Here is a 14,565-nt window from a genome sequence, read left to right on the forward strand (position 1 = left end):
CACCCCCCTTCCCAGCTTAGTTGGTGCATATTTACTGCCCCAGAAGCACGTGCAGTATTTTTACATAATTATTTGCCATATAATGACACGTGCTCTGTATTTGGGGGGGGGGGACATAACATACTGGGAGGGGGGGGGGAAATTGAAAGGATCCAATTTTTCAAAAAAAATTAAATCGGATAAGTGAAAACAGGAAACAAAAACAAAATATAACAACTTCGGCAAAGAGGACTTTTTTAATGCCTATAATTGAGTCAAGATTTAAAAAAGGATTGTCAATTTAAAACTTTCATACGAACGTTTTCGAACTCTTTTTCGAGTTCATCGTCAGGTTAAAAACAATACAAAATGCTAAAATGAAAAGCCAGAAAATAAAATGCAAATCACTAAAATCAATCATTCAAGGAAATTTAAAACGAATTTTTACATATCTACAATCGTATCTACAAAATTTTAACATCTGTGTAAAAATAAATTTTCGATTTGATGTAGCAGATGCATATCGACATGGTTTTTATTAAAAACCTACATATATTGCTTTAAACTTACTTTGGTTTTTGTTCAATTGTAAAGTTGAATTTTTTTTTCGTAACGTGTCTTTCAAGTTGGATTTTCATCTCCAAACTAAGCTTTCAGTGTCAATTCTCGTGTTCGGTATTTGTGGCGCGTGTTGATGGCTGGTTTCAGTGTTCTTATATAGAGAGCCTCTAGTGTCATTAACTTAAATTGTTTGCTGCGTTGGAAGCTGTCAAAAAAAGCTGTTGAGTCAATTAAAGGAAATGTTTTCATATATTGCTCATTTTTATAAAACCATAAAGAGTGACAATGAGAGTGAAACAACAGAGCCCGCTGACAACCCCTGCAATCCATTTGCACCTAAAATAAAACCTTGAATTTTAGAAGAAAAATATTAGTTGCATTGGACGATTATTTGTTGGATTGATTCGCTGCACGAGAATTGTAATGGTACTATAAATATTAAATAAGTTCTCTATTTGAGATTTGAACAGCAAAATTGTGGTCTAAATAATTTAGAGTATAGTTCTGGGAAGCCTTCGGCAATTCTGGCTCGGTCTCGGGCGCCAGCGCCCTTGGCCTTGAACTGTAATTGCCTTTAACTTCACAGATTTAAACTCAAACATATACTTAATATTGATCAGATGTCAACAAACCCCCCATCTGTTAATCTTTGGTGGTAGCGGAAAACTCTAATTTGAAACCAATTTGATTTTTCTTTTAGTAAGGTTCAATGTCAAACGATTCAACCCTCGCTTCAGGCGATAATCCCAAACCTAATTAGAAGCCACTAATTGGATGATAACAACCAAAAATGGCCCAATTATTATAATGTTTTTTGCTTTGGCTGCAAGATCACTGCATCAAGCCGCGCAATCAATTTCACCGAAAACACCACAGCGCTATGAAAAATACTTTGGAGTTTTGCCAGTCTCATCTTGCATCTAATCCGTTTGTGCCGCGCCATCCCCCAGCTTTGTGGGCGCAAATTAATTCCTACCCCAGAAACACGTGCCACATTTTTACATAAACATTTACTAATTAATGGCACATGCTCTGTAACGGGGGTTGCATAACACAATGGGGGTCAAAATCTGGTCAAAATTTCTTCATCTTCACGATCGAAAAATTTAAAAAACAGGATTGTTTCAACTAACTTATTCATTTTCCAACAAAAAGAAACTTATTCATGATATGCATGAAACTTATTATGCATGATGCAGTAAACAACTCACATACCAAGCGCAACAACAGTTGGTCAATAACAGCTAATCAATAGATTGAAGAGCTCCTGAAGTTTCAAGAGCAGGTCAAAGCAATAGTACACTGCTCCCGAGATTGGACACCTGATGTTTTTCATCAGCTCATGATCAGCACTTTGATTTTAATTTACTTGGTTACAAACGTTGTTGTTCAACGTAAACAATGACACACAAATTGAATTAGGGAGTGCAGGGCATTGCATCAGAAGCCTGCACTCGAACGTCAAACTTTTGCAGTTTTCCTCAGGCATCGCAATAACATCCAATTCTCATCGCTCACTCGTGTCCAATACAATTTTCGAAACGTCGGCAACAAATGCTCAGTACGCGTCTAGCATGACAAAAATCGGAATTCACTGAAGAGTTCAAGAACATGAACGTTTTGTATTTCCTGGCTACGGCGCAAGTCTCAACATTCCCTGACGGTTTTCTCATAACTTACGGGTCTTTTCTTGGTTGTCTTTCCGCAGTGGCGCGGCAACTTTTTTCATTTTCCTCGGACTTTTGTTCAATTAAAAAAAATCTATTCCCAGTTCAGTTTTTTTTGCATTAATTTTTTTATTTAATTTGGTCTATATAACACTTATTAGCCGAATATAAACTTTTCTTTTTCGTTCAAAGTATTTTGCTCTCCCTAATTTTAGCTAACATTTTTCACTATTTTTTTCTGAAAACTCAAAGTAATTTGTTTATCATTTAAGCGTGCATATGCTCTGATTCGGCCACTGCTTACAATTGAGGTAGTTTGTTGTTTTTTCATGTTTTTTTTTCAGAGTGCCGGTTAACTTTTTGTCTTGCGGTTTTCCAGGATGTGATTTGAGTTAACCATGTGTTGCGTTTGTTACGCTTCTTTGCCCAACAAAATTCTCGGAACCCTAGCGTTGCACTCTAGTTTTTAAAATCATATCCTAACGCTCAGATCTTTACTTTTTTACTTTCTTTAGTTTCTTTACCTTCTTTTTCTGTCTGTTGGTAGTTTTTTTCAAGATTCATGATATTTGCATCGTTCTAGGAAGTGGCATAGTTAATTCAGGAGAAACTACTAGATTGGTGCGAGTTCGGGTAGCCATTTTGGCGTCAGATACCCTGCCAGTTTTTTCTCAATTACATAATCATAAAGTTTGCCATACTATTCCTTCGCTGTTCTACTAGTTTTCTTTCAGTTGATGGTTTGTTGTGCCTTCCTAGCTTGTGACTCTTGTTTATTCTGGAGTTACGGCTTGTTGACTAACTTGGTTTTGAAAACTGTTTAAGTAGCAAGCGGCCTTGTTTTGAGTAGCGCAATTCACTCATCAGTACTTACCGTCTGCCCATTTTCGTTCTGCTGGCGCAAACTTTCCTTCAACGCTAGTTTTGTTCGCTCGTAGTTATTTTGTGCGTTGTCCACTCATCTCTGCTTTTTTACGTTATTTCCACGGTGTGGCGAAATTTGACTGTTTGGTTTTCATGAACCGTGAAGTAATCACTCACCAGCCTGCCTATTTTAATTTGTCTTTTATAACTTTGGACTTGATCATTGTTTGTTCCTTTGAGTCGGGTACTGTTTTACTCGACAAGTTCTTCCGTTTTTGAGGAGTTTGTTTGACAACATTTTTCATCGTTGTTCCTTTCCTCTTGTGTAAATGTTTGGTTGTGCAAATATCTGTGCGTTTCGTGAGTTTCTAAATCTCTATATATGTAAAATGTTATCTTCTTATCAAATTCTTCTTGAAATTTAGTTCAGAGTCAAACACTGTCCTGTCATGCCTGCGGATTCGAAAAACAAAGTTAAGAGATTTAACAGAGTCAGATGAAAATGAGAAATAGTGTTGAAGGTAACCTGTGAGGACATAGAGCTTCCCGTAACCAACAAAGACTAGCAGGCGCGAAATGAACGCTTACCTAATAGACATGAAATTGCCTAATGTGGGGTGGTGGATCTGAACAAAAAATTGATAACCTTCGCTTAACACTTCAATAACTTGATGTTATTAAAAATTCGACCGAGGAATGGATTAACAATTAAACGGCAAAGAAGGGTGAAATCAAAAGCAATGCTTAAAACGTTGATAAAAGTGCAGGTGATAAAATCAAATTACAAGTATACACCCTCTTGCCTTCTAAGTCACTGCAAACATGATTACTTAATAATAAAACAAAACGGGAAAAAAGGGAAAAAATGAAACTTCCTCGCGTCTTGCTAAACAAAAACATGCGAAAGCTGAGCATAAATAGTTACTTGAGTCAAAAATTCAAGAAAAGAATTTGTAGAGTAGGAGAACTTAGATCGTCAGAGACTCACTGAGGCTAAACTTAATTAAATTGAACTATTAAATAATTCATCTGTTTGTAGTCAGCAGTCTCAGGAATCAATTTCGTTTTTGCAGAAGAAGTGCTTTTAGATAACAAATATTTGTACAGGACTGGGCGATTCAGGAAACTCCGAAAATATGCCAAGTTAGTCAACTACATGGGTAAGATGCCCTTTTTAGAGAAAAAATTAATCTGGTAATTAATGGCGCAGCTAGTAACTTGATTGCTACAACTGAAATTTCTGATAATGCACCTGTTAACTTCTTTTTGGGCCTGAAAGCAGACCTTCAAAGTAATGGACAGGCTTCGCAGCTAAAGGTCAAAAACTCTAGCTTCCCCAAACGACTGATTGTTTTACGTTTTTAGCATATTTGTACACTTACTATTGGCAATAATTTTGCAGCAATTATCTGGCACAATCTTCTCGTATTGCTATTGCTTTTGACTATGGGTATTTCATGCTTGTGCTTAAAACTAACATTATGAACACTATGGATTCTAATACGTGAATTCCTGAGAATTTTTTTGAATTCTCAAACACAAGCGCAATTTATCAGTAACGCAAATCAATTTATTTCCCAACAATAAGGTATCGATAGAAAACTGAGTGCATAGTAATTCAACCCATCCGTGTTTAATGCTTAACTTTATTCTTGCGCAATCCATTTGTCGCACTAAGAAAAAACAGCAAACATTTGCATAGAATTTCCATTAAATAGCTGGTACGGGCTATACTAAGCAAGAAAAATAATCATCTTTGAGACTGCAAATTTGCAGAGTATAATGGTGATCTGTATGGTAGTTGCAGTAGAGTTGTACGGTCAATTCACGAGTCTAATCGACTCTCAGCCATTTTTCGGATAATAATAACTTGATTTACATGGAAAGGCTATTTACAGGGAAAGCAAAGACCGCTATCGGTGAGTTTACTTTTGTGGTTTAATGTATAAGCATGCAATCAAGACTTTCAGATTTATGTTTTGTGAACCACAATTGGTTTTTAGCACACATATAGACAAACCTAACAGCTGTCCTCCTGGCTTAATAGTGATCCAATAATAAGCTACTGTAAGATCATATGAATTTTTAATGCAACAGCAAAACTGTTTTGAATTTGCCCAATCTAGCAACTGAATCCCTGTAATGTGTGTAGTGGTAACAATCGCCTTTGGGAAGGCTGGGTTTTTAAAAGGAAGATTCGCTGTTAAAGCACCAAAGTGATCGCAGGGGTGAAGCTTTTTTTCTTGTTTGCGCGCAAAACATGTTTTGGCACTGCCCACACCTTAGAAAGTGCAGATATAATGGCTGCAAGAGATCACATAGCACACTATTAAATGATTCTGAGAGGTTTTTCCCGTTCAAAACAATCGTCAATAACAACAGAAATACTGGATCAAGCAGATCTAAGCCTTCCGGTAATCAGGAAACAAATAGTTAAACAACTAATTTGACTTCATTTTCCATTATCAAGCGACTACAGCAAGTAGCGAAACTGATGATGCTAAGCAAATCATGTGACAATAACAAAGCTATAGTTTTTTGCAACTTTGCTGGTTAGTTCTTGGGTCTCCAACAGATTTGCAGATAAGTTCGGGTTGCAATGTCAGGCATTGAATTGAACAGAAAAAGGTACCATCCCAGAACAGCTGATTGACACAGAAATCTCTCCCGGAAACCAAATTCTCAAGAAATTCAACGTCAGCAGCTTTGCGAAGGCCAATTTGAATGTGGGACAGGGTATGATTGATGTAAAAGCACTGCAAGATAAGTATCCCCAACTCCAAATTCCAGATTCGTTGACATATTGATATGAGAACTTTAAACCATATTGCGGACAAAATATGGACCAAGCCAGAAGCGTTTTAGAGTACGTCGCTTTCGACGAAACGGGCCCACATTTTGCCGTTAGCCTTCCTGTATGTTGGTTTCTCAGCGGCCTTCTTCCATAATGCTTTGGGTTAGTTTCAAAAAATTCCAATGCTACAATCGAACAAGATTTAGATAAGTCAACTCATAAGTCTACAAAAGTTAATTCTTGGTTTGAAACGGAGTCATTTGGTGCTTATAAGGAGATAAACCCGAAATTTGCATCTGATGCTTGCGCAAAAGAAATTCTTTATAAAACCAATTTGCCTCAAAAAGGTAAATGTGTGTCGTAAAGCTGGAAACCTTTTTAGGCGGTCATGAGTAGTATGCAACTTCAAAGTACCCGGTCTAAGTTGGTGGAAACATGAACCATGTGCTGCAGACAAAAATTGGCCATTATCTGACCATCAAGAATTTAGATGGTCATTAACCAAAATGGTGAAGATATTCCGAACTATCGTCAGAAATTTGACAAAGCGGTCATATTTCGATCGTGCGGTGACTGCGATTCGCAAATAATACAATGATTTTGACTCTCATCGATTATGCCTAGGCATTGTCAAAAATTGGAAAAGGTGAGAATTAGATCAGATAGCGCCATGAAAATGAGGGCTTCAATCTTGGCAGCAGCCCATATTTGCCATTGCCAGACCATGTCTCAGCAGAGATTGAAAAGTGTTCTTTTCTACTCTTCTTGACATTTACAAATATAAGTAAAGGTACCACGTGAAGATATATGTTACCACAAATTTTTGTACCCCTACGTACACGTGAAGATTTCTTAAAAAGCAATACAGACATCAAATGATACATCGTTATGAGTGCAGATTTGTTTTCTATTAGGACGTCATTAGAACTATAGCTTGTTAAACGTCTGTCAGAAAATTTGCACAGTTTACATACAGCTTTTTTACGACATCTGAGTCAATTTCAATCAAATATGCTCCAAAAAATCTCTTTTTTTAATTGCTGCTCTTAAATTGCCCTTAAATATTCAAAAGGACTTATATCTGTACTCTATATATATCTGCCAGTCATTCCAGCATCTTCCACTCTTTTTATGAAAATAAATTTTGATGTTGTTTGATTTATGCACAGGAATATTGTCTTAGTGAGCATCATCTAAAAAAAGATCCTGAAATTAATTTCTTACATAGTAATTAATCAAAAATTTTAAATGAAAGAGGACTTTTTGTGAAATTATCCTAAACCTTTTCTGTTTCTTTTATTTTTCAAAAAATCTCATACCATTTTATCGAAAAACTCAAAAAATTCCGTCACTAGAGTTGCGCACTCTAGTGACAAATACGCATTGTGCTGGAATTAGACAGGATTCCTGAGCAAATAAGAACACATTCTTGAACAAAAACACTTATTTTTTCTTCATAATTATATTTTGCAGCTTTTCTCAATAAAAGACCAAGTTATTTGAAAATTCGTCGAATTTTGCCTTTAGAAATTGTAGCATAGCAAGCAATACCGTTATGGCTTATACTATTACGCTCCTGCTGGGTTTTGAGATCTTTCAGCTTCATTCAATATTTTATAAATTTTTTTAAAACTATTTTCGAAAAATGTTGACTATTTTTTAATCAATTGACTATATTCCGTTCTATTTATGTCCATGAAACTGTCATTTTACTGTCAAAAATTTTTTATGCATAGAGTGCACTAGAATTTTAATTCAAGCTAAGATGTACATGTTATTTTGTTAAGTGAAATTCGACATTTCGAAGCGTAACAATTTGTTAAACAGCGAAAGTTCGAAGTGTTTTTGAGTATCTTCCAATTAAGCGGAGAAAATGAGAAAAAAATGGTGTAAAACTTCTGAAATTTGCAAATAAATAAAAATATTCAAGCCCAGATGGAAATAATACTGATGAAGCACGAATCATTCTTCAAACACAGAAATTATTCTGTACCTAGCTTTGTGTTATCCTAGTGAATTTGTCTTGAAAATATGGGAACAGTCCTTGACAACTTGGAGATTGTCTCAATGTCTTAGAAAAACGGGGTTAGTTGATAAAATAATGGGCAAAATTTAAAAAGAAAATCACTATCACTATTGTTTTATTGAGATTATTCATTAAAATTGTCTGACAAATTAAAATTCAACTTTCCTCATCATGAACACGTGAATTTTCTTCAGTTCTTCATCTTCTTTTTTTCTCTCATCCTCGCCTCATTTCGTAGTTTCTACCAAACAAATGCAATGAATTGTTCGGTTCAAGTCAAAGTTCAGTCGAATAGCTTTTAAAGGAGTAAATTATATTCAATTGAAAATTATCATTATCAGTAATACACAAAATTCAAAATTTCAGAAGTGATTTTTCAAAAAGAATTTGATTGCTATCAAATTTAGGTCTTTATAAACTAATTACAATTTTTAATCTGATTATTGGTCTTGTAATATTTTTCAGAAATACAGTTAGTCTCATAAAACTCCCAACATACAAAAGAGCAACATCCAAACGTTTATCTTCAATCTTTTCATTTCGGTATTCCAGTCTTTTTCCCTCCTTTTATAAAAAAATTGCCAATATTGTTTGATTTATGCAGAGAAATATTGTCTTAATGTGCGTCATCTAAAATAAGGTCCTAAAGTGGCATTTTTATATCTTAATTAATCAAAATTAAAAAAAAAAACTAACAGGGCTCTTTGTCATTTTTTCTTTATTTTTTCTATGTTCTTTTTTTCAAAAAGGCTCGTACCATTTCTTTGAAAAACTCAAAAAACTCCTTCACTAGAGTTGTGCACTCTATTTTCTTGACAAATACGCATTCTGTTGGAAATAGGCAGAATTTCTGAGCAAATGAATGCAAATTTCGAGAGAAAACACTAGTTTTTTCTTCAAAATAATTTTTTGAAGCCATTCTCAATAAAAGACCATGTTATTTGAAAATAGGTCGAATTTTGTCTTTAAAAATTGTAGCATAGCAAGCAACACCGTTATGGCTTATACTATTACGCTCCTGCTGGTTTTTGAGATCTTTCACCTTCATACAATATTTTAATTAATTTTTTGACTGTTTTCGAAAAGTGTTGACTATTTTTTTACTCAATTAATTATATTCCGCTCTATTTATGTCCATGAAACTGTTATTTTACTGTCAAAAATATTTTCGTGCATAGAGTGCACTAGAATTTTATTTCAAGCTAAGTTGTTTATGTACTTTTGTTCAGTTAAATTCGACATTTCGAAGCGTAACAATTTGTTAAGCAGTGAAATTTCGAAGCTGTTTCGAATCTCTTCCAATTAAGCGGAGAAAATAAGAAAAAAAATTTGGTCTAAAACGTCTAAAATTTGCAAATATATAAATATACTCACGCCTAGATGGAAAAAATTCTGATGAAGCACAAATAATTCTTTAAACACAGAAATTATTCTGTACTTAGCTTTGTGTTATCCTAGTGAATTTGTCTTGAAAATATGGGAACAGTCCCTGACAACTTAGAGATAGTCTCAATGTCTTAGATGAATACGCATCAATTGATTGCCTTCAAGGGTTCAGATGTTAAAAATAGAAACAATTTTAAAAGAAAATCACTCTAACTAATGTTTTATTGAGATTATTCATTGAAATTGTCTGACAAATTGAAATTAAACTTTCCGCTTCATGAACACGTGAAATGTTGTCAGTTCTTCATCATCTTTTTTGCTCTCATCCGGGCCTCATTTCGGGGTGTCTACCAAACAAATGCTATGATTGATTCATTCTAAATCAAAATCCAGTCGAGTAGCTTTTAAATGAGTAAATTATTTTCAATTGAGATTTATCACAATCAAAAGTACACAAAATTAACAATTTCAGGAGTGATTTATCAAAAAAAATTTGATTGCTATCAAAAATAGATCCTTATAAATTTATTACAATTTTTAATCTGAATATTGGTTTAGTAATACTTTTCAGAAATACAGTTAGTCTCATAAAACTCCCAACATACAAAAGAGCAACATCCAAACGTTTATCTTCAATGTTTTCATTTCGATATTCCAGTTTTTTTCACTCCTTTTTTGAAAAAATTGCCAATATTGTTTGATTTATGCAGAGAAATATTGTCTTAATGTGCGTCATCTAAAATAAGGTCCTAAAGTGGCATTTTTATATCTTAAATAATCAAAATTTAAAAAAAAACTGACAGGGCTTTTTGGTCATTTTTTCTTTATTTTTTCTTTGTTCTTTTTTACAAAAAGGCTCGTACCATTTCTTTGAAATTGTCTTTCTCAATAAAACATCATATTATTTGAAAATAAGTCGAATTTTGCTTTTAGAAATTGTAGCATAGCACTCAAAATCGCTATGACTTATTCTAATACGCTCCTGCTAAGTATTGAGATATTTCAGCTTCACTAATAATTTTTATATATTTTTTGACTATTTTGGGAAAATGTTGACTATTTTTTGCTCAATTGACTATATTCTGCTCTTTTTATGTCTATAAAACTGTTATTGTTATGGTAAAATTTTTTTATGCATACAGTGCACTAAAATTTTTTCAAGTTGAGTTGTTTTTTCGTCCATTGAAATTCGACAATTCGAAGCGTAACATATTGTTAAGCAGTGAAAGTTCAAAGCTGTTTATGAATCTCTTATAATTAAGCTAATTAAGCGGAGAAAATGAAAATGAAATTTCGTTTAAAATTTCTAGAAATAGCAAATGTTTTCACGCTTTGGCGCAAATCATTCTTATGAAGCACGTATCATTCTTTAAACTTTTACTTAGCTTTGTGTTATCCTAGTGTATTTGTCTTGAAAATATGGGGACAGTCCTTGCCAACTTTGAGATTGTCTCAATGTCTAAGATGAATGCGTATCAATTGATTGCTTTCCCGGGTTAGTAGATAAAGAACATGGAAAAAATTTTGAAAAAAAATCACTGTCACTAATATTTTTTACTAGACTGAGATTATTCATTGAAATTGACTGACAATATAAAAATTCAAATTTACGTTTTCCGATTACGTGAAATGTCTCCATCATCTTTTTTTGCTCTCATCATGGCCTCATTTCGGAACGTATGAACAACAAATTTGATTTATTCGCTTTAACTCAAAATCCAGCTATTGAAAGAGTATCATTTTTGACAAAGTTTAATTCGCAATTAATAATACACAAAGTTAACAATTTCAAAATTGATTATTCAAATAGAATTTCATTGCTATCAAAAATAGATCTTTGCAAATTTATAACAAATTTTAATGAAATTATCGATATGGTTATTTTTTTCAGAAATACAGTTAGTCCCATAAAGCTGCAACGCAAGAAAACCTTCGAAAAACTCCCGATATGCAAATTATTAACATCAAATTTTCGATCTTCGAATGATAAAATTTTGAACGTTGACCTTTGAAACGTTTGACTGCGTTGCGCATTTATGGGACTAACTATTATCAACTATTCGAATTAAGCTAAAAAGAATTTAATACTAATCTCGAGTCCGATATCCGTAATCATCGTCATCGTCATCATCGATAAAATCCTGATCGTCTTCATAATCATCCTCTTCATAACTCCTCCTCCTATCATAATCCCCCCTCCTTTTTTCCCTCTTGTCACTCTCTTCCTGCTTTTCCCTCATTCTTTTTCTGTACTCTGCTTCCTCGAGTAGCCCCCCTCTCTTGTCACAGTAGCCTATGCTCTCACCCATAGGGCGACAGTACATGCCTTCGCAGCACCCTCTTTTCCAACAGTCGTCAAGATAAGCACCGCAAGATTTGGACTTGTAGGATTTGAAGGCCTGCAAAATGACTTTTAGTGCCTCGGATTAGTACATGAAAATAAACGGATCCTGGCCTGGTCAAAGAAACAAAGAAGTATAAAAAGATCACCACTGGAATTAAGTAATTTTTTAAAACCCAAATTATGAAAAACGGCAACTGTAGTGAATATATGTATGATCCGTTCAGTTTATTTCATTGCGCTCTGTTCATTCTGGCGAGATTGACTTCTTGAGTCGAGAACCGGAGGGGGGGGGGGGTAATTATAGCGTTCTGGTCAGTTATAGGTTCTTTTTTGGATTTCACGATTAAAAATTCTTTGTGACGCTACTTTTTACTGCCGCAAAGATTCAACAAGTTTTTACGATAAACGTCCTGTTTTGTATTTTGAAATTCTGGGTGACAGAACAAGAAAATGTCTACAAATAACTAGATTACATTATGAAGGCTCATGTTCACAACAGTTTTGATTATTTGTGGAATTTTCTTTGCTACCGGTAATAATGAACATAGTTTGAAATAAAAACTTTATCATGTAGCTATATTTAGTATATAGATAATGTATTTAGATTTAATATTTAGTATTTAGTATTTATATAGTATGCTAGTCAGACAAAACTGATCTGTTTTCATGAAGACACCACACCATACATGCAAAACCATTAACGAAACACACATTATGATCACAAATAAAGATTCAACTCTTTAATATGGATACTTAGTGCTGTGTTTTATTATTTTTTATGCTTTTAAAATCAGTTGCCTTTATGTTCAATTTTTACAAAGGTTTATGCAAAAAGATTTTCCTTTAATTTTCTTCTAATTAGATGACTTTTAGTGAACTCTCTTAAACTTTAATTGGATTATGCCTCGCATGACTAAAGTTTGGCAGGGTTCTGAAATCTAAAAGCAATAAGGGTTTGTTTGTCCGGTCATACACTATAAAAATTTAAAGATCTGAAACAAATTCTACCATAAAAAACCAAACCTTCTTACCACATGAAAATTCTATTTTACAACTTAGTGTTTTTTTAACGCGTAAGGTCTAACAATTAAGTCTAATTGAATTGGCTAAAAAAGTACTTCAAAAGTCTTTTGCCTCGAAAAGAACGAAAGATTGTCAGTAGCAAACCTAACTTCTAAGATGACAGCTTCAGCGTCCACTTTTTTCATGAACCAAAAATGTTTCAAAATCTTGTCAGTTGGAACAACACTCGCATTGACAGTTTTGAAAAAAACAATACGTAGCAAAACATACACGAGAAGAATCAAATTTGCTTAATTTGTTTGGGTTATTCACGACCTATGTTTTAAGATTAGAGTTATAAGCGAGCGTAGCAAATAGTGAAAGTCGGGCGAATTTCGTTCAAATTTGCGAAAATTGGTAATTATTTTTTGCCTTTGTCCAAAATTCGTGTTTTTGAGCTATCGTCAAACAAAAACATTAAACAAAGTGCCAACTAAGCAAAAATCAAGAAAGCTGAATTGAAATTCAATTAGACAAAGTTTTTCAAATTGCTAATTTTGGATTAAAAGGCAAATCACTGGTTTAAATGTACTCATATTATGTTAATAAACAAAATCTTGTATCTGAAAAAAGTACTGCAGTTGGTCTATATTGTCACATTAGTTGATTGTTGATTGTTTGAAACTAAATAGTAAAATTGAAATGGTCTTCTGTCCATTAGCCATGAAAAAAAGTGTTGTTCTCCAGTTGTTTCCCGTCCAAAATCATGATTTAATGTTTCTCAAAAACAATGTAGATTTTTGATAGATGAGGGTTAGTTCAATAATGCAAAAGATGAACTATCATAATGCGGACGAAGTAATGGCGATCAAAAAAAATTAACGTAAATAATTGCGGCAGAAATAAAGACTCATGAAATGACTTTTGCTCGTCTTATGTTTTGACAAATGCTCGACCTAATTTTTGTAATTGTTTATTTTGAGTCTAGCAAAACTTGAGCCTAGCGATTGAGTCGAGTTAGAAAAAATCCAGAATGGTTAATTTGAGTCGGGCAAAAGTCGAGCATCAAATTTGGATTGAGAAAAGCTTTTGGTACATAAAGTCCAGATGCAGAAAATTGTGTGGAGGTGAAGTCTAGAAGTATAGAATTAGGTCGGGCTGTAGTCGAGATGACAATTAAAGTCGAGCTAATGGTCTTTTCATAGGCAGTTCGGGTCGAGCATGGTCTTTTCATACCAGATTGGGTCGAGCATGGTCTTTTATGTTGAGGCCTAAACCTGGGAAATATTTAATAACAAAGTTTACCACCAACTCGATTTCATACAATCGGAGAAACTCTAACTTACTTTTGTTATGGAATTGCTAATTGTCTGTATCGCACTCATTCCGAAAGGCTGAAAAGAAGGAAAACCTCCCAAGTTTGGTAACGAATTCATGGAATTCATAACTAATGGAAATTCTGTCAACAATAACATAAAAATTACTAATCTGTCATTTTTTGACATATCAAGTTTGCTGTCATAAAGAATTTTGAGCAGCTATTTTTGTTTGTCAATTTGTGATTTCAACTTTTGTAACCTTATAGCGTTTTATTTTTAAAACGGATTTTCCGGTCGGAATTAGCTCCACTTTTTCCACAGAAACTGTGTTTTTGAATGGCTATAAAGATAATGTAAAACGCACAGGAAGTAAAACACAAAGTTATAACTAACAATGTTTAGTTTCAGCTATCTAAACGAATGCAGGCATTTTGAGAAAACTTGGTAGCGTCCAAACCAACGATAAAAACTATTTTAGCAGCTGATGTGTCGCAAAACACATAAATACTAGTTGAAAAAGTTTGAACATACTTACCATCTAAAGTTAACGCATGGTTAACTTGATACAGGCAATATGGTAATTTGTGAAATTTGTAATAACCATTAACACTCCTGGTTAAATT

General features: G+C 33.8%; 2 protein-coding genes across 2 annotated transcripts in view; one reads left to right on the forward strand and one right to left on the reverse strand.

The window, feature by feature from the left end:
* The window catches only part of LOC142353414 (uncharacterized), a 140,939-nt gene that overhangs the window by 24,369 nt on the left and 102,005 nt on the right, over positions 1-14,565 (forward strand). The gene's annotated exons all lie outside the window — the stretch shown is intronic.
* Positions 11,288-14,351, reverse strand: LOC142353314 (uncharacterized). The gene is made up of 2 exons (XM_075405546.1): positions 13,970-14,351; positions 11,288-11,676 (listed from the first exon to the last, which is right to left on the reverse strand). The coding sequence occupies exons 1-2, from the start codon at positions 14,126-14,128 to the stop codon at positions 11,365-11,367; spliced, it is 471 nt and encodes a 156-aa protein (XP_075261661.1). The 5' UTR covers positions 14,129-14,351; the 3' UTR covers positions 11,288-11,364.

This window comes from Convolutriloba macropyga, chromosome 14 (assembly GCF_964194025.1).
Source record: "Convolutriloba macropyga chromosome 14, txConMacr16.3, whole genome shotgun sequence".
Taxonomy (NCBI): domain Eukaryota; kingdom Metazoa; phylum Xenacoelomorpha; order Acoela; family Convolutidae; genus Convolutriloba; species Convolutriloba macropyga.